Here is a 22,987-nt window from a genome sequence, read left to right on the forward strand (position 1 = left end):
AATATAATAAGATTTGAGAAATTTAAGCTAATTAAATTTGTATAAGCACACATTAAGTGAACAGTAGTAAAATTTTTTCGCTTATTAATAAAATTAATATTTTCTACTAATTATATTAAGAAAAACTTATTTATATATTTTGATTGCGAAGAGTCGATAAAGCATGATATTATGTCCGTTTATTTAAACGGAGTTCTAAGATTTTTCATATTCGAGATACGTTATATTCATTCGTTTCAAGTATTAAAATTAGAATTTGATAAACTGGATGTCTGTTTGAATTAGCGATAAATGTCAGGCAAAAGTGCAAGCACTCGCACTGCCAGGGAAATACGAGCTTAATGCACTTCTCTTGCTTCGAACTAAAATTGATGAAACTTGTGTCTTGCTAAATTCGGAGAACATTTTGTGTCTTTTGAGCAACTTTGTCAAAATGGGATTCTGTAGCGATATTTAGCTACAGAATCTCATTAGCTACGTAAAATTTACGAGTCGTAATTTATTGCTGTTTTTTACGATTTTTCCAGAATGCTTTGGATAAAAACGCAAAAGTACAACGCGACTGTTTGTGATTGAAACTGGGAAATACTGCCGTATAATTTTGAATTCATACGTTTTTGTGGAAATACATTGTGTTTGCATTTCTCGTGCGTACAGGGATAATAAAAATGTCAGACAAAGTTCTGATGTTATTGAAGAAAGTTGCAAAATTAGTTCGTTCAATCTAATAGTTCAATCAGTTAAATGGATGTAGTTAAGGTGCAATTGTCATCAATGCGAGAACGTTAAGTGGGGAATAGAGTAATCTTAGCTGGATATGAGATTAGTAGCGTTACTAATTAGAGAGCTTGTAGCTCCAGCTCGTTAATCTCCAAGATAGTAATCTTAATGATACCTTCTCGTGTTTCAATCACTTACCAGTTTCCGCTCCTTCGCGGATCGAATGTACGTTCCAATAAATTAAAACCATTTATTGGGATGCTTAATTTTCTTGTAATTTGAAATTCTCTCGCGACAAATCCTATTCAAAGTAAAAGCAAAGGAATAGGCTAAAATTATTAGTTATAATAAACGCAACAGAAATTATTACCCATCGAAGGCAAAATAGATCTATCGACTATCAATGATTAATAATATCAACTATTCAAATACTTTTATTAGACATTAAATTTATTTATAAACTGTAAAATAGAGAAAATTAAAGATAAAATTTGAAAATTTTGCTTATATAAAAATTGCATTTAAATTTTCGATTGTTCAAGCTTATAACTTTCAAAATTAGGTGCTATATTAAAAAAAAAATATAGAGCAATTTTTTTGAATTACGTAAATATTTTAAATATTTAGTCGTAAAGGTTCGAGAAATTGCAGGATTTAAAACAGTTGGTTATTAATGGTTTAATTGAAAAATAACAATTAATGTGTGTGTATAAACATAATTTATTTTAAATAAATCGCTAACACAGGACCATCCCTTTAAATTTATATAATGTAATACTTTTGTGACACATAAGATTTAAAATAGTATGTACTTGGACGAAAATACAATAATCCCAATATTGTAATAATACAATATCGTCTGATGCACTTAAAAAATTTTGTGACAACCGTGTCGCGTGTTAGAATGAAACTTGTCAGTATACAAATATAATGCACAAGCGCTGTTCTCTACGATCAAGCGAGAAACCTGTCGTAGCACACGCCAAATATACTGTCAATTTGCAAACTTAGCTGACGGTTTTACACACGCGTGTGCTATAACAGAATCGATAGTGTCAGTTCTATTAATAAGTCTGATAAATCCTTTTTATGCGTGTCAGTCTTTTATTTAAATCTACTGTATGTAAATGATCTCTACAGGTTTCAGCCATAAATCTTGTGTACATGTCGTGGTATTAAAAAGAAAAAGTTACTATATAGGAGGTCAAAGCAAAACTACAAATGTATGTATGAGATATATATTATGTACACAAAACGAATTTATTTAATCCTATTATATCTTACTAAGGAAGAAGTAATCCTTTCTATATTAATTTTCTATATTAATTCACACGGTCGTTATAAGCAATTGGATTTTTCTCGATTTTTTGTTTTTTTTTCATACCTACCATGTAAAAAGCACACTGTCTGCTTTATTACTCATACATAATTCTTTTTCCGCCGTGTGATTTTGTAAAAAAAAATTAAAATAATCTATTATTATCAAAATCACGAGACACAATGCGTATTATGTATAAACACGCAATCTTTTGTGAGTTGAAAAAAGCAAGCGGGTATATGTATATACAAAAACAAAACCAACAAAATATTATTGAAACGGTTTCTGTAAATTTTCATGCTACTCTCGAGTCCTGTTTCTTTGAATTCTGACCGATGTTGATGTATGTTGAATGGAATGATTGGACGAGTTGTAATATTGTGATTGTAAACGGAAACCGCGGCTTGCGATACCTGAAAAAGAAACAATTTAATTGCTTTTAATTATTTCATATTATATATTGTAAATTGCTTATAATCACACAAATTAAATTAGTAAAGTTAATAATATAGTAAATTAATTTCAAATGAAAGCATAACAAATAAAACATAATTTGAAATAAAAATAGAAATAGAAAATGATGATTTACCCAAAAATTAATGGCAAAAATAACGTGCGAAATATTTTGCGATACACATGCAAAATGTAACATATTAATTGCAAATTACGAATACTTGTAAAAGGCGAAAGCTTATTTAAAAGATATCATAGTTTTGATTCTTCTCAGAAACTCAAGAAACTGCATACTCGTAATTGAATATAAATAACTGTTCGCAAATAAACTTCTAAAAATTGAATTAAAAAAATTAAAATTTTTTAATATTTTATTTGAAATCAAAACTTTAGATTTTTGTCAAAAAATACACAATTTAATGAAAATTTGTGCATTATTTTTTAAATACAAAATTATTATCTCCGCAAAACATTTGGGATGATTTAGTGCAGAGATAGAAGAGCACTAAGAGATTGGACAGCAACTCACCGGCAGTTACAATGCGAATTGCATCGCAGTCATAAATAAGGAGGGTTCCTTTATTAATAGGGTTGATGCCTCTGGTTCTGACGACCACCACCACTACCCCTTTGCTTGCCACCGTAGCCTGAACCTCCTGAAACATAGCCATGACGCGCTATTAGTCTAAATCATCTCCCGCTCAGCTCAGCATACATCACTTCGTTTATCTTTGAAAGAGACTAGACTTAAAACGTATATGTATAGAAACTGTACATAAACTATAAAAAGAAATTGTCAAATCACGCGATACTTATTTAGAAAAGTAAGATATAGATAAGTATAGATAAGAGAAAGAAAGCTATAGTAGAGGCTACAGGCTAAGGTAGTAAGCTGCAGGCTGTGTAATTTAAACTTTCCCCATCTTCCATTTTTCTCGAGCTATCAATGGCTAAATATAGGATAACATTCCATTGAATGAGATTTTGTTAGACGATTCTGTTTATTCGTTTGGGGAAAAAACAAAAAACACTCAAATCAATGTATCTTACTTACAAAGAGAGAAGTTCTTAGAGATATTGGAAGTTGACAAAATATATTAACGTTACTTCGTAACGAAATTGTGTTACGTGATAACGATGGCAATGTCAACTACAGTCTTAAATAAAATTTACTGACTATGGACATTATTAAGAGTAAGTTGGAAAATAAGTGATTACAGATAGTAATTTACAGTATCATAATACAGCTATACAGTATGTTACACTTTGCTTTCAAATATACGTTAGACATAATTCCATCTTGTCTTCTTCGGCGCATGCAACCGATATGAAGAATTAGTTCTCGAGAATATTAACTTCTCCCCGATTACATTCGTTCATTTTTCATACGCATACATGTTAGCATTAATCCACTCGTAAAACACAAATAGTATAAAAGGCAGAAAAATAGAAAATAGGCTTGAGTGAAGATAGAGTAACAAACAGAAATAAAAATGATACTAAATATTTCGAGTAATGCAAGAAAGAACGGATAAATGAATGCAGTTAATGTAGTGAATGAGAAAATGCTTGTGGGCGAAAATTCAATCGGAATATACCATTTAAGATGTATAATGATATATGGATAAAGGGATATGTAGATATAAAATAATAAAAGGACGCTACAATGCGTACCTTTACCGCGTGTGCCACCGCGCCCGCCACTGTATCCACCGTCGTAATTACTGCCATATCCATATCCGTCTGCTTTTCATGGAACACACGATATAAAGAGATAATAGGATCAGTTGTCGATGCAAAAGTGACTGTTCATTTCCTTTTTTACATTAAAAGGAAAAAATCTATGCAAGTGGCGCTCGAAACAAAAAATATTTATATTCTTCAATTATTTTTAATATCAATGATTATTATATGTTCAGTGTAACAATTATTTTTTCAAAAAGCCATGTTCATGTAAAATATTCTGAAAACAATTTGATTGTACTGTGATGAATTGTTTTAGTATGCTACATAAGCAACAAACAGTTATATCTTCCAAAAGGTTTTCTTATTTGACCACACAAGTATAATACAATTACTGATTTTAGTAACACACATTACTTCCACTAGTCTATGCAAAATGGCATGCATGTAATTAGAGTTTACATTGAAAAAAAATTATCATGCTGAAAATGGTTTGTCATTGTATCAGAACGAGTATAGTGCATAATAAAAATTAAATTTTAGCATCTCGACAAAGAATCTCAATCACTTTAAGAATTAAAGAAACTAAATAAGAATAAAATGTTTTTTTATTTACATGTAGCAAATTATGTAATTCTAGAATTCTACGGTTAAATAAAACAGAAAGATCATATGAAGAAAAATCCATTACTTCACGCTCGTATCCTTTATCCAACGTAATTTGATTAAGACAATAGAAAAACATGTTCGGCGAGATAATTTCGGAAATTATATGAGGTAAAAAAGTAGTTATTTCCATTCTCATGTCACTGTCAAGAGCGTGGTATAACTTTTGCGGATTCATCGTGTATGATATGATAGTTGAAATGTAGAAGAGAAATATGTATGTGAGAAACGTGACGGGATAAAAAGCAGGATACAACAATCAAATCAAAGGATACTATTTCACACAATGCTACATAGAAAGTATTCTACATAGCCGTTGCTTTAACCCATTAAATGCTAATTTGTAGTTGTAATTAATAAATGAAAACGATGTAATTACATATTCATGTAAAAAATGAAGTCATTGATTCACAAGTAAGAAATGTAGCAGTCAATGGGTTAATATTCTCTGCTTCTACAAATTTTTACAGATCTTTACATCTAATATAATGGTACAGAAAATGTGTGTGATTTTTTCTAAGTTAGCGGAACTCTAGCAAGTGGAACTTAACGAGATAAAAGAAATGCATTAAAAATAAAAAAGGAAATTCAAAGAGAAATGATATCAATTCACGTAAATCAATAAACCTATCAAATGTTGATCAGTTATGTACAAAAAAGTATATTGATTATGATTCTTTTTCTCCTTTTGATTTCAGATATTCCAAACAATTATGTAAAAATCGAGAGATATCAATACAATCGTAAAGTAACACTTTCACTGTGTACACACATCCACTGTTCCATATTATGTTTCTTATGTTAATTCTGTTAAACATATATTTACATGTAAATATACATTTACATAATTTAAAGTAAAATTTAAATATGACTTGAAAAAATATATTTAACAAATGATTAGATTAACTGGTCATAGTACAATAAACAGCCAATGCTTTGGAAGTAAATTTAAAGTAAAAAGTAATTCGAATTATGTTCGTTCTGCATTTGTGTAACATTTTAAGTTTCAATAGTCAGAATTTATAAATTATGTAATATGCTAGAAGAACATAATTCGAAAGATATTTCCGCGAGTTACTGGTTTACATTGATTAGTTTATCATTGATAAACATTAATATAATATATTGATATCACTGATAAAGTTAGTAAAACAGTCATTTTTTCAAATCTATAATTAAGCACATAAGATCAGATTAAAATTGTTACGGATTTGTAAACCAGGAAACTCGAACTCTTATTTACGCTAATATTATACTAAAACTTAATACCCAATGTAATACATACATAAAATTTCTGATTACTCCATTTCTAATCTACTACTGAATAACACATATTAATGAAGCAGATAATATAAACTTATGTTTCAGCTTACTCAATTAAATTAAAAAGTTAGTACATACAAAAAAATATTAATCACAAAAAGAGGAAAATGATGTAAAGTCAAGCAGCTTGGATGAGCGACGGAGGAATTAAATCAGATATAATATGCATATATTTTTCTCAGGTGTCTATAAGATTTGTCATGATCGTCTGCCGAATACACTGGGACGGTAACAACGGGCAATCTGCCGTCGGATTATTACTTGTAGTTTACTTCGCTTCTTTTTTCGAAGACAAGACATACGAGAAAAAAAAGCAGAAAAAAATCTCAACAGTGATCGGCGCGTGCACGCGCCGATTCTGCCGTCGATTTTAATCAATGTGATAATCAATAAAAATTACCGTATCCACTGTAGTCGTAGCCGCCGTAACCTCCGTACCCACCCCCTCCATAATAATCGTATCCGTATCCATCGTAGCCGCCGTAGCTCTGACCATAGCCACCGCCGTAACCGCCGCCGTAACCGCCCTGCCATCCGCCTTGAAAACCACGACCTCGGCCACCCCTGCCGCCACGGCCGCCACGACCACCGGGTCCACCGCGCATACTGATCATTCCGTCGGGTTTAGGTGTCGCTTTCTTTACGTCAACCTGTTTAACATTTGAAATCGTTGCTATCAAATTCATAGAAATAGTGATTTTCTAAATAATTTACACAAAAATTTTCTATAAAAATTCAGAACAAATTTTGTCGTCACATGCACTCAGTAGCAGAACTGACTTTGTTAATATCATCATTTCATATATATATTAGATAAACATTACATAATATTTTATTGAACTCTATATTTTCGACTACGTGAAGTCGTTTACTCACCTCTTTACCATTTATCGTTTGCTTTGAGGTTTTCAATAGCTCATTCACCACTTGTTCAGATTCAAAAGTGATGAAGCAGAAGCCTTTCCTCTGATTCTTAGTTTTGTCGAACGGCATCTCCACCTCGACAATCTAAAAGATTTTCAGATATTTCATATATTAATGCATTAATTCGTGTCTGTCAAAAGATATTTAATTTAAAATTATGTAGAAATAAAGAGTAAGCTCAGTAGAAAGTTTTTTCATATTGACAATACTATAGCCAATCCAAAGGTGTCCTAAGAAATTACATCATTGCTGATTTCTTCTTTTGTTTCGTGTTTTATCTTATACTTACAGTTCCAAATTGTGAGAAGAAATTCTTGATATCATCGTCAGAGAGTTCCGTTGAAAGTCCACCGACAAATATTTTACCATGTCTTGCTTTCGCCTTTTTAGGATCAACTTTCTTGTTGTTGATAACATGATCACCAGCGGACATAATCTGAAAGATTTTTCTATTAATTTTTTGACGTAATAATTTTCATAATTTTTAAAATGAAATTTATAAAATTTCTCAAAAAATATCAGAAGAAAATTGTCGTCACACACACTCAGTAGCAGAACTGACTTTATTAGTATCATCATTTCATGTAGAAGATAAAAGCTGTTAAAATTAATTGCGGTATAGGAGATTGCATTATTTTTTTTTTCGTCATGAAATAAAATTAAATATACCTTATCAAGAGATTCGGCTTTCGCGAAGACGATGAAAGCAAATCCTCTCGATCGTCCTGTATTTGGATCTGTCTTGACATTGATACTTTCAATGTCACCATATGCGCTGAAATGTTCTCGCAATTCCTCTAAAAAAGCACAAGATTCGTAAGAATTGTTTAGGATTTATAATTTAAATCATCTTAAAGATTATGCAAATAATTGTAATTTAAACTCAGTAGAAAGCTCTTTTCATTAACAATCGCACGACGATTGTCATCCAAAGGTGTCCTAAGAAAATACATCATTGGTTTGTTTCTCTAATCATTTGAGTAAGATTTTGCAAAAAAAATTATCATAGAGAAAAGCATTACTCACTGTCTGTCGTTTCCCAGCTTAAACCACCGACGAATAATTTTCTGCGAAAAAAAGGAAAGCAGAAAATTAAAAACTAATAGAAGCGAACGAAAGACATATTCTCGTCTCTTAAAGTCTTTAATCGCTATTGCGAAACCGAATGTAGTGTTTATAGCAAGAAATTTACAGTTTAACATTTAAATAGGATCGCTATTCGGGTTTGCGATGTTGACAAATTGTCAAATCTCTGCAACTGCGCGCAAAAAAGTTATCTGCAATGAAAACGATAGTAGAAGATAGCGTAATGGCAATGTATCTTTCTGGGCCTCTTTCGCAAGTGACTGTTACAAGTAATGGAAATTGATCGTAGTTATTGTACAGATATACACAACTCGAGCATCGAGTACTTCTCATCGTCTTGTATCGTCGCGCGCAATTTTTCTTTCACTCTCTTAACACCGACATACTAAAAAAAATAAAATAAAAAAAAAAAAAAATAAGAAGTTTGAAAATACCTATCGTTCAGAGAATCCTGGTTAGTCACGACCGACCTGCAAAGCAACGGAACGAATTTATTTTACCAGAATTTTTCGAACGTATTAATATAGAGAATTAAGATTGAAACGAAAATTTTGACTTTTAACAAATAGCTCGGTTTTAATTTATTCAGATAAAAAATAAAAAAATGAAAATTTTTTTTTAAAGGAAGTGTCGAACTTGATCCCTGGAAAGACTAAAATCAGTGTTAAAAGGTATGAAAAAAATTGAATGCAGACGATATGCAAGAAACGTAACAGACCTGTAGTGTCATTCGCAAAAGGGGCACTGGATCGACTATCGAAAAGATTTATATTGGCTGGGAATTTTATTCAATTAAACATCGCACATATGTAAGACTATATATAAATATTATATCTACGATATAATAAACAAACGCTTAAATTTATTGATCTATGGCTAATTAAGAGATTCGCTCATTTGTGTCGTCGAAATTTAGAAAAGTCTTCTTAACAACGATAAACATAATAATTACAATGCAAAGTAATTACAAGAGTACAGAATATCATTCCTAGAATTAACGAGAGAATTGATAAAAATAGCTTACGATCTGCCATCTGTCCTTTGTGTAAAGTTATGAGAAACAACCATGAGAAGCACCGCTTTTCACACCATTCAGAGACCTTGATTCGAATGTTCAATTGTTTAAAAAAAAAATCGAAAAGAAAACTTGGAAAAAAAGAATATATATATGTAAAAATTAGTGCATTAAGAGAACAAGGTTACTATTCATCGACGTTTGCGTGAGAACCCGAGCAATAGTTACTCAACTCCAGTTGACATATCGGCTGCTCCTAAGGGAAACAAGAATTTAATTTTTTTCCAAGTGGTACTCTGACTGCAGATTGGCCCAAAGAATATGGCATATGCTAGGATAGGACTGCAACTCTATATTGAAATGCTAGAAAGATCGATTTTCATTACGATTTAACGACAAACTTAATGACAGACGACTCTTGATACTTTCGATCGACATATCTATGTGCATATAATATATTAATGGATATATATTAGGATATTTATTTATATGTACGTGTTTTTTTACATTATTTTTATATTTTATTATATGTATGCTTGTCTCTTTCTCATTCTTTCTGTCTCTTTTTCTTTACAACGCTCATTGATAAATTGCGATGTAATGCTTTAAGAATGGCTTCGCAACTTCTGACATTATATATAATCGTTCTTTTTCTGTATTCTAACAATGAGCTGCAAGCTCGGCTTTTGGACTTCTGACTTTGCTTTTTTTTTTGGCAGTGTCAACACTATAATTGGATTTACTTATTATATTCGGACTCTTTATTTTTTATTTTATTGGCTGGTGATAAATACCGTTGGCACCAGTCACTCGCCGGTAAACAGTTGCTGGTCGGGTCACGTTTTCCACCTGCAAGCCGCCCGCCATGTGAAAACCGTTGTTGATCACCTGCAGATCAAGCCACATAAACTGGGGTTAATGGCGTTCCGATCTACACGATTTTATCGCATTGTCCCTATGAATTTTTTTTGTGCTTTGGTCACGCCCCAAACACAGAGCATTTTGGATTTCGGAAATTTTACTCTACCGCGTGACCCAGCAGGCAAAGTGTGTGTCTGTGCGAGACTTATCGATTTGACGACAAAATTAATTCGAGTTCCAGTGCTCGTGTCATGACGGTACGTGACGGACTTGAACTTGAGAGGACGTGGACTTCTCGTAATAATTCGGACTCGGAAATCACTGCACAAGGTTTTTTTTTCGGTTCACGCCGATCCCATATGTAAATGTACATATTTGTGTACAATCGTGAGTCAATTGACTGTTTACCATAATACAGCTGCAATGAACGTACGAAGGAGATACTCGGCTGGCCAAAAAATGTACTTGAAAGTTTAGGCTCTATAAAAATATTACAATTACGATTATTTAAATTTTATTATTATATTAATTATTTTTTTAACGCTCTTGTGAGTGACTCGTTGCGTTCGCAAAAATTGATCAACTGCAGAACCCATAATTTGTCTTTATCAATTAGAACTACAGTTTACTAGATGGGGATAGAAACAAGAAGTTTAATACACAAAATTACGAAAAATTTCAAGAAACAGACAAATGTTATTACCTCGCAACAACATACAAACTATTGCAATTATACAAATGTCTTTTATTCGTCGCAACACACATTGCTGTCTTAAATTACTCTTGTGTAATATAGCATGCAATATCTCATTTCAATTTTCGATTACTCTATATGTATGCTGGATACAATGGAGCGCCAGCGTTTGGCCGTTTCACTTCCGTTATTTCATACGTGAAACTAATGTCCCTTGAACATATTTTCAACTATAAATAGGAGATTCGTCGTTTCCAAATTTATATTTAATAACTATTACAAAAATGCATGTGCAGTTTGTTAGACTAATTATATTAATTTTATAGCAGATAATTACATTTCAATTTACTAGAGATGTGCGAACTATTCGAATGCGAATAGAATCGAATCACATCGAATCAGATAAAAATCTCTATGATTCAAACCTATTTGAAAATTTTAACTTTTAAATGTTGGGATCACGTATATATATTTTGTAAAATTTTATAAAATTTAAAAAATAACTTCTGTCATACAATCAGTATTTCTCTTACCAGAGAAAGTTATAGAAATCTTTATTTACTATCTTTATTTCCCCTTTTTCATTATTTACATAAAAAATCTATCCAACAATAATCATATTAATTAAGTTATATTTTAACGATTCGATTCGTGGTCAAAGAACTTTATTCACACACCTCTCTACAATTTATGAACGTAGAATTTGAAGATTACATCCGCTTCCTGAACTTTAAAATCCTGAAAAATTCCACAAGTTTGAAGTTTAAACAATCTACCGATTCTTACCCTTTATTGCAAAAAGATTACCCCGAATTAGCGTAAAAAATTCGCAAAAATCCAAGGCTGTAGGACTACAAAGGACTACAAAATAAAAATTTAAAAAAATTAATAAAAAGAAAAATAGATGCACAAAAACCTCTCGATATATTGCGACGGAAGAAATAAAGATTACACAATTGCAAGATATTTATTTACATATAAACAAGATTATTTCTATATTCTCTCATCGAGAGGAACCGGGCAACAAAAATATAAGTGCCCGGTCAAATTCGTCCAGCTTGAGATCCCGTTATGCTGAAAAAGGGGGAGGGGGGGAGGAAAGAAGAGCAGCGCAAGACAATGGTAGACGAAAACTTATTCAGTCTACCAACATTTTTATACGAGACGCGTCGCAAAGCGGGACACTTTGGCGCGCATTGCTCTCTTTGTTCTTTTTCTTTACATGTTCTTAACATATATTATTCTTTTGTGTTTTATATTCATTCATCGATTGCGCTCTGATCATTACGCCGCAAGTATTTCATTTCTGCGCGCCTACAAAAGGGACAAAGATTTCCACGTGCTCGTAACGGAAGTGGCGAGGAGCGCGCCCAGGCAGAGAAGTGCAAAATCCGTTTTTTTTTTCCGGCGTATGTGTTCACAATATCTCTCGACTTGGTCAATTCGTTATTATGCGCGAACTCCCGTAAGTAGTTTCTATTTAAAAAAAAAAAAAGAATAAATAAATAACTAAAAAAACGGCGCCAAAGATGCACGTGTTTCCGTATAAAAAGAAGTTGCTATCGAAGGTCAACTTGTAATCGTCAATTAACTCGTCATTACGGGAATTTCCGTCGTTTCTATATCTGCGCGTCTCCGTCTCTGTCTCTCTCTCTTATTCTCTTTCTCTTTCTCACGGTGCCTCGGGCGCGCCCTTTCCGGACCAGCGGCCGGCGCCTCCATTTCTCACGCCATTACCGCCGGCGTCTTTTCGTCAATGAAATCCTAATCGCGAGCGAGAATCGGGCGAAAGGCGGGTGCCCGTGTGCGCGACGCGCCACGGAGAGGCGACGAACCGGTGCCGCCGAGGCGTGGACGTTCGTCGTCACGTCGATGCGAACGGATTACGTCGTGATCCCCGCGGCGTAATACGCACGCCTTCGCCATTTTGTGAGACGCGTGCCTGCCTGCCTGCCCGCGCGCGCGCCGCGTCGCGCGAAGTTATCGCCGGGAGAGAGCCGATTGCTCCCAACGCGCCTGAAGTACGATGCGATCGCGCGATCGATGGGACGATCGACTCGAACCGCGGCGCAAACGAGAGAATCGAAATGGGAAGGAAGACGGGGCAGTTACCTGTCTTCCTGCGACTCCTGATGACCGTCCGCGTTCTCGCCGTTGTTCTCGACGTCGCCATTCTGCTCGGCGAAGTTCTGCTCCGCGATGTCCTCGCTGAAATCCTTGCTCTCCTGATCGGCCATCGTTCTTTCTTTCCCCCTTCTTTTTTTTTATTATTCGGCGACGCTATTCGCGTGAATATCACGGCGCGAATTCGCGGCACACCACCAGATTTAGCACACAGTGAACACAAAGCTTATCCACTCGAGCTGACTCGCCTTGGTACACCACGCTATGACACTCGTCGGCCGCCGAATGGAGGGAAGAAAGTACGGCGTCGCGCGCAGCCGGTGATCCTACCCGGCTTGTGCGACTCACCGCGCGAAGCATCACGGGATGTGCCGCTGACCAATCGTGTGGCGTCGCTCAGGCCCGTTCGACGTAGCCCGTAGTGCCCGGTGCACGCGATCGATCGCGTGAGGTTACCGTCGTCCGCGAGCCTCGCCTTCAACGTAGGAACGCAATAGCCTCGTTGCAAATGCCGCACAACTGGATGTAAGATGATATTTTCAAGTGGCAAACGCGAATTGGATTCCTCAATTGGAACAACTGAGAATGCGAGTGATGCCATTGAACACTCGCCGAGTGAGTTTCATTTGTGAATGTATAACGAGAATGTCATTATTCCCATGTTTCATTTCATTCGTACTCTTATTTCGGGAATTTTATTCGTATTCTTATTTCGGCTGTCATACAGACTTTGTTGTTGTTTGTTGTAAACGTGGCACGTGATGAATATCGGGCGATCATAGCTAGGATCATTAAAGACTGATTTGTTCATTCAATTTTTATAATTTTTGTTGTTCTAGTCATTCATCTCAATTTATTCCATCTTTTAAGTAAAGTAGTAAACTTTTCTTAAAAATGTAAAATCTAATATAATTTAAAGAAAAGAAATCTGTTTTCTAAGATTCCTTTAACATCTAAAATTAATACAATTTTTTTAAACGAAGTTTGTATCTCATGAAAGTGATTTACAATTAGCGATATCTATAAATAGATTGTATTGTAAGAAAAGAATTTTTAAATGAAAGTTTTATCTGTACCCTGATAAGTCGACAAAACTAAAAAAAAAATGCTATAATAAATGACTGAATAGAGTCTGCCTCTTACGTTCCTGATTATATTTGGATCGATGGTTAGAGAACACGTCATCAGTAGGAAGGGGTACAGAGAGACTGAAGGAAGGGAAAGAAGAGTGGAGACGGATTTAGCAGCATACGCATCAAAAATTTCGGTCATGCGACGCAACTAACGGAGCGAGAGATACCGAATGAAATCGCTGAAAAATACTGTTCTCGACCATCGGCCAATGGGACAATTGTCAATATCAAATCAATTTCTCTAGAATTTTTCTTTAACGTCCCACGCATGTTTGTCTTTATTTTAAAAATCGATGAAATAATTTCTAGAATTCCAAAAAAAAAAAAAAAAAAAAACAAATCTTGTCATAGGATATAGATTGCAGGAACATCCTGCAAAACGGAGCTTAATGACATGACAATTTTTTGTTGTATAACAAATGAAAGCAAACGCAGTGTCGGAAACTCCTATTGTTCTCGCATAGCTAGTGTTTACAGCGCCTCTATGCTGTGCGCTCCGATTTTGAAGAACTAAAATTCAATATGGCTGTGAATTCAATGTGATAAAATATGGCAACAATACTAAGGACGTAATCAACGTGGCCAAGCCGGTGCGTAGTCAGCGTAGTACGTAGTTCGTCACACAGTTTATCATTGAAATTCGTGCGAATCATTGAAAAGGGGTAACATCACATTTGAAGACTTGTAGTCTGCATTGGCGATCAAAGCAGTATATTTTCTGATACGGCGTATAAATTGGTATATTTGTATATTTTGGTATATTTACTATATTTTTAATATTAATTCAATAAATGGAGGAAAGAAATTAATTAACTTTATACTGTTAAAACATTTACCTTATTCAGTATTTTGTTCTTTGCAACTGATTTCGGAACTAAAATGCAGGCATAAACGATCAACTTTTATCACTTTAGAATAAAAAGAATAAACTTAACAACAATACTTACAGTTTTTTAATAAGTGCTGGCTGATATATTTAAGAACCGCAATAGTTTTTGCAGTAATTGATACTTATTTTTATATAAAATAATTTCATGCAAGTTTGTCTGAAACATATTTCCATAAATGTATTTTTTTTTTTTTGCTTTAAAAACTTAGAAAAGTTATATTTTAAAATTTAAAAAATGGGCAGAGCATGTTGTGTACAAGGATGCAAATCGGGCAAAATAGCTCCATCACATGTGATTCCTAAAAATAAAGAACGCCGCAAACAATGGTTACAAATTTTAAAAATTGATGATAAGAATAAAGAAGTAATAAATCAGTTACGAGTTTGTTATAAACATTTTCGTGACAATGATTATTCTTGCTGTCCAAGAGTTCGTAAATTAATAAGTACTGCTGTCCCAAGTATGGAATTAGAGTACTCAGAAGAAATAAATTCACAAATTCATAATCAAGAGAAAATAGAAATATTGTACCATCAGCAAGAAGAGAGATTAAAAACACATGATCAACAAGTAGAGGGCATAGAAATATCTCATTGTCAACAAGAAAAGAGAACAGAAATGTTATCTGAGAAACAAGAAGACATTTTAAGCAGAATAGAAATGTTACATGATCAACATATTAAAAAAATTGAAATATTGCACCAACAAGAAGAAAGAATGGAAATGTTGCATAATCAACAAGAAGAGAGAATGGAAATGTTGTATCATCAACAAGAAGAGAGAATGGAAATGTTGACTCTAAAACAAGAAGAAAGTCAAAAGAAAATAGAAACACTACAAGTAGAAAAAATAGGAATGATGTATAATCAACAAGAAAAGAGAATAGAAATGTTTCAGAAACAAGAAGAAATTCAAAACAAATTAAAAATGTTACATGATCAACAAATAAAAAAAATGGAAACATTACACTATCAGCAGATAAAAAACATGATAATGTTGCATGATCAACAAATAAAAACAATGGAAATGTTGCACCATCAAAAAGAAGAGAAAATAGAAATATTGTTTCAAAAACAAGAAAAAATTGAAGAGAGAATAAAAATGTTACATCACCAACAACAGAAAATAAGAAAAAGACCTAATATTCTGAGAATTATACAAAAAAGGCCTCACATTCAATTGCTTTATCAAAAACTTGTCAAATTAGAAAAGGATCAAAGATGTTTAAGGAATATAGTTAAAAAAATGAAACAGAAACAAATATCTGATAGAAAGGGAGATACTAAGATTTGTCTCAATTTAACTATGCTAAATGGTGAAAATAATTCTGCTGAATGAAAGCAGAATAAAACAGTATTCTAAGGTTATATTATTATCAATCTTATTGTACTGATAATTCTATAATATCACATTGATATGTTAAATAAAAGGATATTGTTTTCAGACTCAAAATACAGAGGTGGCAAAGAAGGATATAATAGGTATATTACATCTTAACAAAGGTTCGGTGTATAAAATAGAATCTTTTGGTAAGTAAAATTAGATTTGCAATAACAATTATTAAATAAATCTTAAATGTGATTATTTCTTGATATTCTAAAGTTTATTATGATATTCTAAACTTTTTATGTTTGATATCAGTCTTCAATGATGGCTTGCACAAGGAATTATCCAATTTACAAGAACTTTATATATCTCTAATTTACAAAGATAACTTTTTAAGAGTAATCTAGTATGAATGTTAATTTTATATATATAATGAAAATATTAAATATTGTCTCATGTTTACCATCTGTGTTTTCAGGCTCTTGTTACAATATTCTCATCTGCATATGGCTGATTAACATTCGTCTTAATAATGCACCCATGTGCTACATTAAGTCAAGCAGATTTCCCTTCTTCAATACTAAGTATTTAAATTGACTGAAATCAGCGACTGAATTTTAGTTTCTCAAAATTGGGACGCACAATATAGAGGTGCTACAAATACTGATGACATGCGAGAACAATAGGAATTTACCGACTCTAGCAAAACGCGTCTTTCTTTCTGTAACGTAGCACTGGCGTTAACGAGTAATGCCATCTATGCAAATTCACGACACTCTATATTACATTAGAAATGCTTTTATCTTACCACAGTCAAAATTGTAAGCGTAACAATCATCTGAAGACCGATTACTTGTTGGACGTAGTGTAATGATTCTAAAAATATTGATTAATTAAATATATAAATTATATATTTTACATTTGTAGTTATGTACGAAATGTAATTATGTTATGCTTTCGAAATTCTATATACACAAGAATAATATACTTGTAACAGCGTTCTTTATATATCGATTATTGATTCCTTTAATTCCATCACTATAAGATAATGCTTAAAAAAGAACAAGAGTTTGTAATATAAATTTAATATAAATATACAAACTATATAAATCAAATAACAAATGATAAATATCTTATTGTTTGTCCAGGAAAGATTCGAGATACGTATAGTATCTTTCTCTCAAGCGTTACTGCGTTATGCACATTGCTTTGTCGCGATTGATTTTTGTCTCGATATTGAATTGAATTTCCGCTATCGATCTTAGCGTCGCGTAAAATTCTCGTGAGCTCTGCGGAATTGGAATATGTATAAATATGCCGCAGGAACAGAAGGTAAAAGAGGATGCTTTTTTCGCCGTTTTCCGGTGACAGGAAATACGCAAATGGGATTTGCCCCTGAGTACACGTCCGTCCCGAGCACTCTGACAGAATGGGCGATTTTAGGTTCTGAAGCTGCACGATGTCTGGCGCACTTGCAATAAGATACGAGCCGCCGTGTTTCGCGTCGGACTCGATCTCTGGGAGTACTACAAACCCCTAGATCCTGACAAACGTTGTTTAATATCAGGTATAAATATCAAACATTGACATTGAGACGAACGATCGTTTCTGGCTCTTCTAAAGTTAGTTGTCGGGTGGGAGCGATTATTTTTATACGTTTGATATATAATAGAAAATCGTTGAGATAATATGTGCAATTACTTTTATTCAGATTCTTATTGGTTCAACTTTTTTGTAAATTATCGTTCTTTGTATTAATCAAATATTTCAAATCACCGGATTTTTTTACGTTTAAATAAAGTGATCTGTTATGATACAAGCAATTGAGGATGTAAATGCAATATATCTTGTGATTTGAAGAAATGAATTTAAATATAAGATATTTATTTAAATAGATTAAATATAAGATATTTATTTAAAATAATTTCAATTTCTTTAAATTTGGATACATGACTTAACTTCACGATGCACAACTTGATTTAGTAGAATACTAATAATTTGTTAGTAAAATTTAAAATTTGTTTTAAATTTGATGTCTGAATAATTCTTGTTATTAAATGTATCTAAAATTACTTTTTGATGCACTGCTTGAAATACGTGTGTACGTAAATAGATCATTAAATCTGCAGAACCCAAATTTATCTCCATTTTGGCTGGACCACTAAAAAGCATAATTGGCTTATCGGATAAAGAGATTTGCGATCTGACGGATTATTTTCGAATTCAGGACGGTCGGATTCTTTACTCGCAATTTTGCGAAGTTATTCACGACAGCGGTATGAACGATTATTTTTATGTAAAACGTATTTTTAGATAATTCTCAATAATTATTGTTTTCTTAGCTTATACATCATACTCGTATGTCAAAATCTTATCTTCCGATAAAAGCAAAACATTGAATCATTTGCTTCAGCAAGTTTCTGAGGTTGATTAACATTAAGATTAAAATTAAATTTATTTAACATTATGATTAAATTTGGATAATTAACGTTACAAATTATATACTTGGCGAGAAAAAAGTGCATTTCTTTAACAAATATTTTACTTTGGAAAAAGCAAATTAAAAGTTTAATAAAAAATTAACTTTTGTTTTAATTTATCGTGATACTACATAACGAATAAAACATTTAATTAATTTCTAAAAAATGCATTCAGGATTTTGTGTTTTATTTTCTTTGTTTTTCTTTCTTTTGTTTTTGATATACAATATCCTTTTATTTTTTAAATTTATTTTACCTTGTATACGTATTGTTAATCAAAACTTGTTTGTGATACGCGCTTAATCTAGATTCATCGATTGAATCGATAAAATGGGATATGTAGATTCACAATATAATTTCCATGAAATTTCTCGTAGTTCCTGATTTTGGAAAAAACAAGAGTCTCGTAACCGGTTTGGAATGGGAGGATCTGTTGCATGTAAATGCTCTGAGCGGCATAGAAACACGAAAATTGAATTTAATAATCACTCAGATTGCCGTGTTAGTGAGCAAAAGAAAGATTGTTCTTCGGCCATACTTTCAAGATTACGAGTTGGTACGTTCGGCATGCTTGAATCGATTTGCAACGTTATCCCACCCTTGTAATTTAATTCTTTAATTTTTTGATTGTACAAAGTAATATGTTCTTGATAAGCATAATAATTATACTAACCCGTGGTACATTACGTATTCGCTAATATTAATTTTTAGTATTTTAAGTTCTCTCTCGTAAAACGTTATGTTAAAAAAAGTACCATCGATTCTGTTTTTGCATTATTAAGATGCTTTCTATGTTTAGCAATAATTATTTCTGTTTAATATATTAAAAGTAGACGAAAGTAATTAAAAGAAATTTATTGGTTTAATAAAAATGATAGGGAAATTTAATAGTTTTTGACTCATTCTAAGATATGATTCGTAGATCGCGAAGAATGTCGGCACGGTTACTCTCGCCCATTTCGGTCGGATATTAAAATTTCTGGGCATTGTTCTTGGTGCCGAAGAGTTTCGCCTGCTCGTGAAGAGATTTGCTAAAGATGCTTACACTGTTAATTACGTGGCGTTTCTGAAGGCAGTCGATGAGGTTCAACGTTATTTAGACGAACATGGCATGGTGGATTTCGGCGGAGTACTGTTATTCTCGGAGGATTTCCTTCTTTCATTTTTTTTTTTATAATCTTCATATTACATATATTTAGGGAACTGAAGAAAGTAACATATGCTGTTTGGAACATATGCTAGATTTTACTTTCTTTGTTCCATTTCGCAGGAGTTGCCCGAACAATTTCCCGGTCGAATAATTACGGCCGAGCTGCCGAAAGTCCCACGACCGGAAATCGGCAAGATCACGCCCAGCCAAGTGTTCGGTAAGCAAACGGTGTTCCATCCGGTGACGGAGCCCACGAGGAAGACAATGCCTACGCCGGAAGTCGTGAAACGTATCCAGAGACACATTCTCGAGCGCCGGATACGGGTTCACGAATTCTTCAAGGTTGTCGCGATTTAATTATGTTTAATTAGCGTTACCATGTATGCCGCGATTTGTCGGATTCGTCGTTATCGCGTCTTCTTTGTACGGTCGTGATAACGACTTTTAATGATTTAATACATTGATTAACAACTGAGCGATTTGGGGCATATAGGGTTTTGAATATCTGAACTCCGGTCGAGTGACCGTGCAGCAATTTCAAAGAGCGCTAGACGCGTTGCAGATATCATCCTTGGGCCATCTTTGGCTGCTCGAACCGGAAGTCGATGCCTTGATCGCACTCTACAAGGATCCGGATGATCCCGATCGCGTGTGTTGGCGCACGTTTCAGGATGATATAGATCAGGGTGCAATATTATAACAAATATAAAGTTATCAATGATATAAATATATCCTGGTAACAATTCTTCGTTTTGTTTAAACTATAGAAATTTTTATTTTGAAGAGACAAAACACTCGTCTGAAATTCATCCTCTTTATAACAATATCTGTGAATTATTATATAAAGAGAAGACTGAAAATTACATGATTTAACTGTGAAACATACTGAGAATGCAATACTTTTAAAAGATGGCATTTTTCTTATTTGAGCTATCATTTTTACATTACTATCATTTTAATGAGTATCTTTATTTAGTTTTCACCGTGAAAAAACTTGACAAATCGCCAAATTTAAAAGTGGAATCACCGCCTCAAGAAATCGCCGAGCTACCTCGTATAGGCACATTGAACTGGCAATGCCAGCCAAAGAGTGTGAGAGATCTCTGTGAAGATATCTTACAGAGGGTAAGGAGGCGAGTTGAGGAGAGAAGAATTCTCTTGAAGCAATTTTTCAAGGACTACGACAAGTATATATATTTAAATAATCATTAATAGTTTGACAAGAAAAATTCAAACAAAGGATTTTTACATATTCTATCTAAATTAACCATTTAGCACGTAATAATTTATTTGATGCTTTCATATATATTTTTGGAAAATAGTAATGCTTTAAATTAAAAATATTTGAAAAATTACTGTGTTAATTGGTTAATAGTTTTCCGATGAAAAGCTGCCGTTTATTTGAATAAAATATACTGCAAAATATTTCAATAATACACAATACGCTGCTGCAATGATATTAATAATTTTTTAAATATAACTAACAATTGAATTACAATTATATTTTCGCAGACATAATTGCGGTCACGTGACGCGAGCTCAATTGAGACAAGTTCTTATCACGGCGACTATACTCTTATCACCGGAGGAAGCGTTCGCTTTGGAACAAAGGTACAATGACGATCTAGGCTTTAACTACATTCAATTCCTGCAAGAGTTGGAACCCGAACCGATTGTAGAACCTTTGTACGTACGCATGTTGGAGGAAAAGAAGCAGCTCAATGCCGAGAAACCGTCGTGTGAGCCTCGCGAGGAGGAGACTAACATCGTTTTGATTTTGGCTAAAATTAAGGCTAAAGTCGTGCGCGAGAGAATCAAAGTATAGATTTACAGTAGACTGAAAGGAAAAAATTGGATTGAGTCACAGAACTAATTCCTCACACTTTTTGCGCGCAGGTTCTCGAATTTCTAAGCCAATTCGACAGACAAAATCATCTTATCATTACAAGGATTGATTTCATTAGGGGTTTAGATCAGCTTCGTTGCGGTTTGACAACGGCGGAAGTAGATACGATTACGAAAGTGTTTCAGGCGTCTCTAAAGTAAAGGAGATATTATAATATTGAAAATAATAATTCCGTTAAAATTAGTAGACAGGAATAGATGTAAAAATAGGAATAGGACTAAAAAGAAAAAAGTCTTTATCCATCAAAATCTCAGGCAACTTTTACTTTTAAAACTGTTTATTATTTGTTTTTTTTTTTATTATAAAAATGGATTTTGTAAAATCGTGACTATCGTTAAGTAAATATATTTCTTTAACTTGGCGTTCTAATCGTGATTATCGTGTTTTTTTCTGAAGACCCGACTTTATTGAGTACACAAAATTTGCGGCAGTTGTGGAAGAAGCTGTTGCGACGGCGGGCTTGGAAAAATTTCCACTTGTAGTCCCCTTACAACATGTGCCCTCCGAGGCGAGTGACAGAACTTTCCTGAATTTCGACGAACGACAAAAGGTGGGAATAGCGATGGATAAATTGTGCCAAGTGCGAAGTCCGAATCTGGAGGAGATCTTCAAAGTGAGTTGCGATAAATTATAATGTTGCAACGATACGAATCAATGTGAAGACGAACAATCATTTATTCTTCTCTTTCTCATGAAAAAAGAGGAGCAGCAACTTGATCGTTGTTAATTGTTTTTTTAGGACTACGATAAGGAGAACACCGGTACGGTTTGCAAAGGACACTTGATTAGAACATTGTCGGTTAGACGAATGCTGGAGCTTGTCAATAACAGAGAATTAGACGCCGTACACAAGTGCTTCTCCATCGAGAGAAGTGGCCGCTTGGAGTTCAACTATCGAGCCTTCCTGCGTGCTTTGCACCTGTTACAAGAGAACAAAAAGGTCATGCCCTTTTAGAAGAGGCGATTGACCCGGTTGCAAGTTTAGAAGCTGAGAGAATACTTTGCTGTTATATCTCATAGTGTATATTACCGTTAAATAATTTAAGTGAATGCGACGTTTTAAGCTGCACATTCTTTGAGTATTTATGTGTCACGTAGAGGGAAACAAGTTGTCTAATTTTCGAGGTACTTTTTATACATCAACTTTATTATTCGTACGTATTTTTGAGGTGCTGTGAAAAAATATATCTTCGAATAAATCAAATGTCTTTTTAAAAAAACTTCTTGATTATTTC

The 22,987-nt window shown here is 33.5% G+C and overlaps 3 protein-coding genes and 1 non-coding gene across 26 annotated transcripts; 2 read left to right on the forward strand and 2 right to left on the reverse strand.

The window, feature by feature from the left end:
- Nucleotides 1–1,810: 1,810 nt before the first annotated feature.
- LOC105829379 (RNA-binding protein squid) lies at nt 1,811–13,139 on the reverse strand. 16 transcript variants are annotated; one of them, XM_028193271.2, is made up of 11 exons: nt 12,856–13,137; nt 9,983–10,076; nt 8,608–8,643; nt 8,114–8,154; nt 7,757–7,884; nt 7,377–7,523; nt 7,040–7,171; nt 6,606–6,813; nt 4,166–4,237; nt 3,021–3,147; nt 1,811–2,451 (listed from the first exon to the last, which is right to left on the reverse strand). In XM_028193271.2, the coding sequence occupies exons 1-10, from the start codon at nt 12,914–12,916 to the stop codon at nt 3,074–3,076; spliced, it is 993 nt and encodes a 330-aa protein (XP_028049072.1). In that variant the 5' UTR covers nt 12,917–13,137; the 3' UTR covers nt 1,811–2,451; nt 3,021–3,073. The 16 variants fall into 16 exon arrangements, with proteins under 16 accessions (XP_028049072.1, XP_028049067.1, XP_028049066.1 ...); XM_028193266.2 differs by having other exon boundaries at nt 4,166–4,234; nt 6,564–6,813; XM_028193265.2 differs by having other exon boundaries at nt 6,564–6,813.
- On the reverse strand, nt 7,261–7,339 carry LOC114255241. The gene has a single exon (XR_003626554.1). It is a non-coding gene; the product is annotated as a small nucleolar RNA SNORD58 (small nucleolar RNA).
- Nucleotides 13,140–13,315: 176 nt separating the features above from the next.
- LOC105829378 lies at nt 13,316–22,972 on the forward strand. 6 transcript variants are annotated; one of them, XM_028193257.2, is made up of 13 exons: nt 13,316–13,482; nt 17,540–17,548; nt 17,660–17,783; nt 18,346–18,492; nt 19,074–19,252; nt 19,619–19,825; nt 19,967–20,188; nt 20,340–20,532; nt 20,823–21,033; nt 21,359–21,665; nt 21,743–21,888; nt 22,149–22,365; nt 22,492–22,972. In XM_028193257.2, exons 1-13 carry the CDS (start codon nt 13,453–13,455, stop codon nt 22,705–22,707), a joined length of 2,208 nt encoding a protein of 735 aa, XP_028049058.2. In that variant the 5' UTR covers nt 13,316–13,452; the 3' UTR covers nt 22,708–22,972. The 6 variants fall into 6 exon arrangements, with proteins under 6 accessions (XP_028049058.2, XP_036148035.1, XP_036148036.1 ...); XM_036292142.1 differs by lacking the exon at nt 21,743–21,888 and having other exon boundaries at nt 21,359–21,532; XM_036292143.1 differs by lacking the exon at nt 21,743–21,888 and having other exon boundaries at nt 21,359–21,457.
- On the forward strand, nt 14,352–17,224 carry LOC114255199. 3 transcript variants are annotated; one of them, XR_004964651.1, is made up of 4 exons: nt 14,352–14,738; nt 15,099–16,253; nt 16,335–16,419; nt 16,695–17,224. XR_004964651.1 is itself a non-coding variant. In XM_036292146.1 (3 exons), exons 1-3 carry the CDS (start codon nt 16,203–16,205, stop codon nt 16,811–16,813), a joined length of 255 nt encoding a protein of 84 aa, XP_036148039.1. In that variant the 5' UTR covers nt 14,352–16,202; the 3' UTR covers nt 16,814–17,224. The 3 variants fall into 3 exon arrangements, 1 of the variants encoding a protein (XP_036148039.1); XR_004964652.1 differs by having other exon boundaries at nt 14,352–14,590; XM_036292146.1 differs by having other exon boundaries at nt 14,352–16,253.
- Nucleotides 22,973–22,987: the final 15 nt, after the last annotated feature.

This window comes from Monomorium pharaonis, chromosome 9 (assembly GCF_013373865.1).
Source record: "Monomorium pharaonis isolate MP-MQ-018 chromosome 9, ASM1337386v2, whole genome shotgun sequence".
Lineage (NCBI taxonomy): Eukaryota > Metazoa > Arthropoda > Insecta > Hymenoptera > Formicidae > Monomorium > Monomorium pharaonis.

Bases quoted from the DNA above. Each gene is read 5' to 3' on its own strand.
- LOC105829379 (XM_028193261.2), bottom strand. From the start codon at position 12,916: ATGGCGACGTCGAGAACAACGGCGAGAACGCGGACGGTCATCAGGAGT. The intron at 7,885-8,113 runs GTGAGTAATGCT...GTGCTTTTTTAG, and splicing joins AAGCTGGGAAACGACAGACA to AGGAATTGCGAGAACATTTC. The intron at 7,524-7,756 runs GTATATTTAATT...AAAATCTTTCAG, and splicing joins AAGCCGAATCTCTTGATAAG to ATTATGTCCGCTGGTGATCA.
- LOC114255199 (XM_036292146.1), top strand. From the start codon at position 16,203: ATGGTGAAAATAATTCTGCTGAATGAAAGCAGAATAAAACAGTATTCT. The intron at 16,254-16,334 runs GTTATATTATTA...TATTGTTTTCAG, and splicing joins GAATAAAACAGTATTCTAAG to ACTCAAAATACAGAGGTGGC. The intron at 16,420-16,694 runs GTAAGTAAAATT...CTGTGTTTTCAG, and splicing joins GTATAAAATAGAATCTTTTG to GCTCTTGTTACAATATTCTC.
- LOC105829378 (XM_028193257.2), top strand. From the start codon at position 13,453: ATGCGAGTGATGCCATTGAACACTCGCCGA. The intron at 17,784-18,345 runs GTATAAATATCA...TTAAATCTGCAG, and splicing joins CAAACGTTGTTTAATATCAG to AACCCAAATTTATCTCCATT. The intron at 21,889-22,148 runs GTAAAGGAGATA...TTTTTTCTGAAG, and splicing joins GTGTTTCAGGCGTCTCTAAA to ACCCGACTTTATTGAGTACA.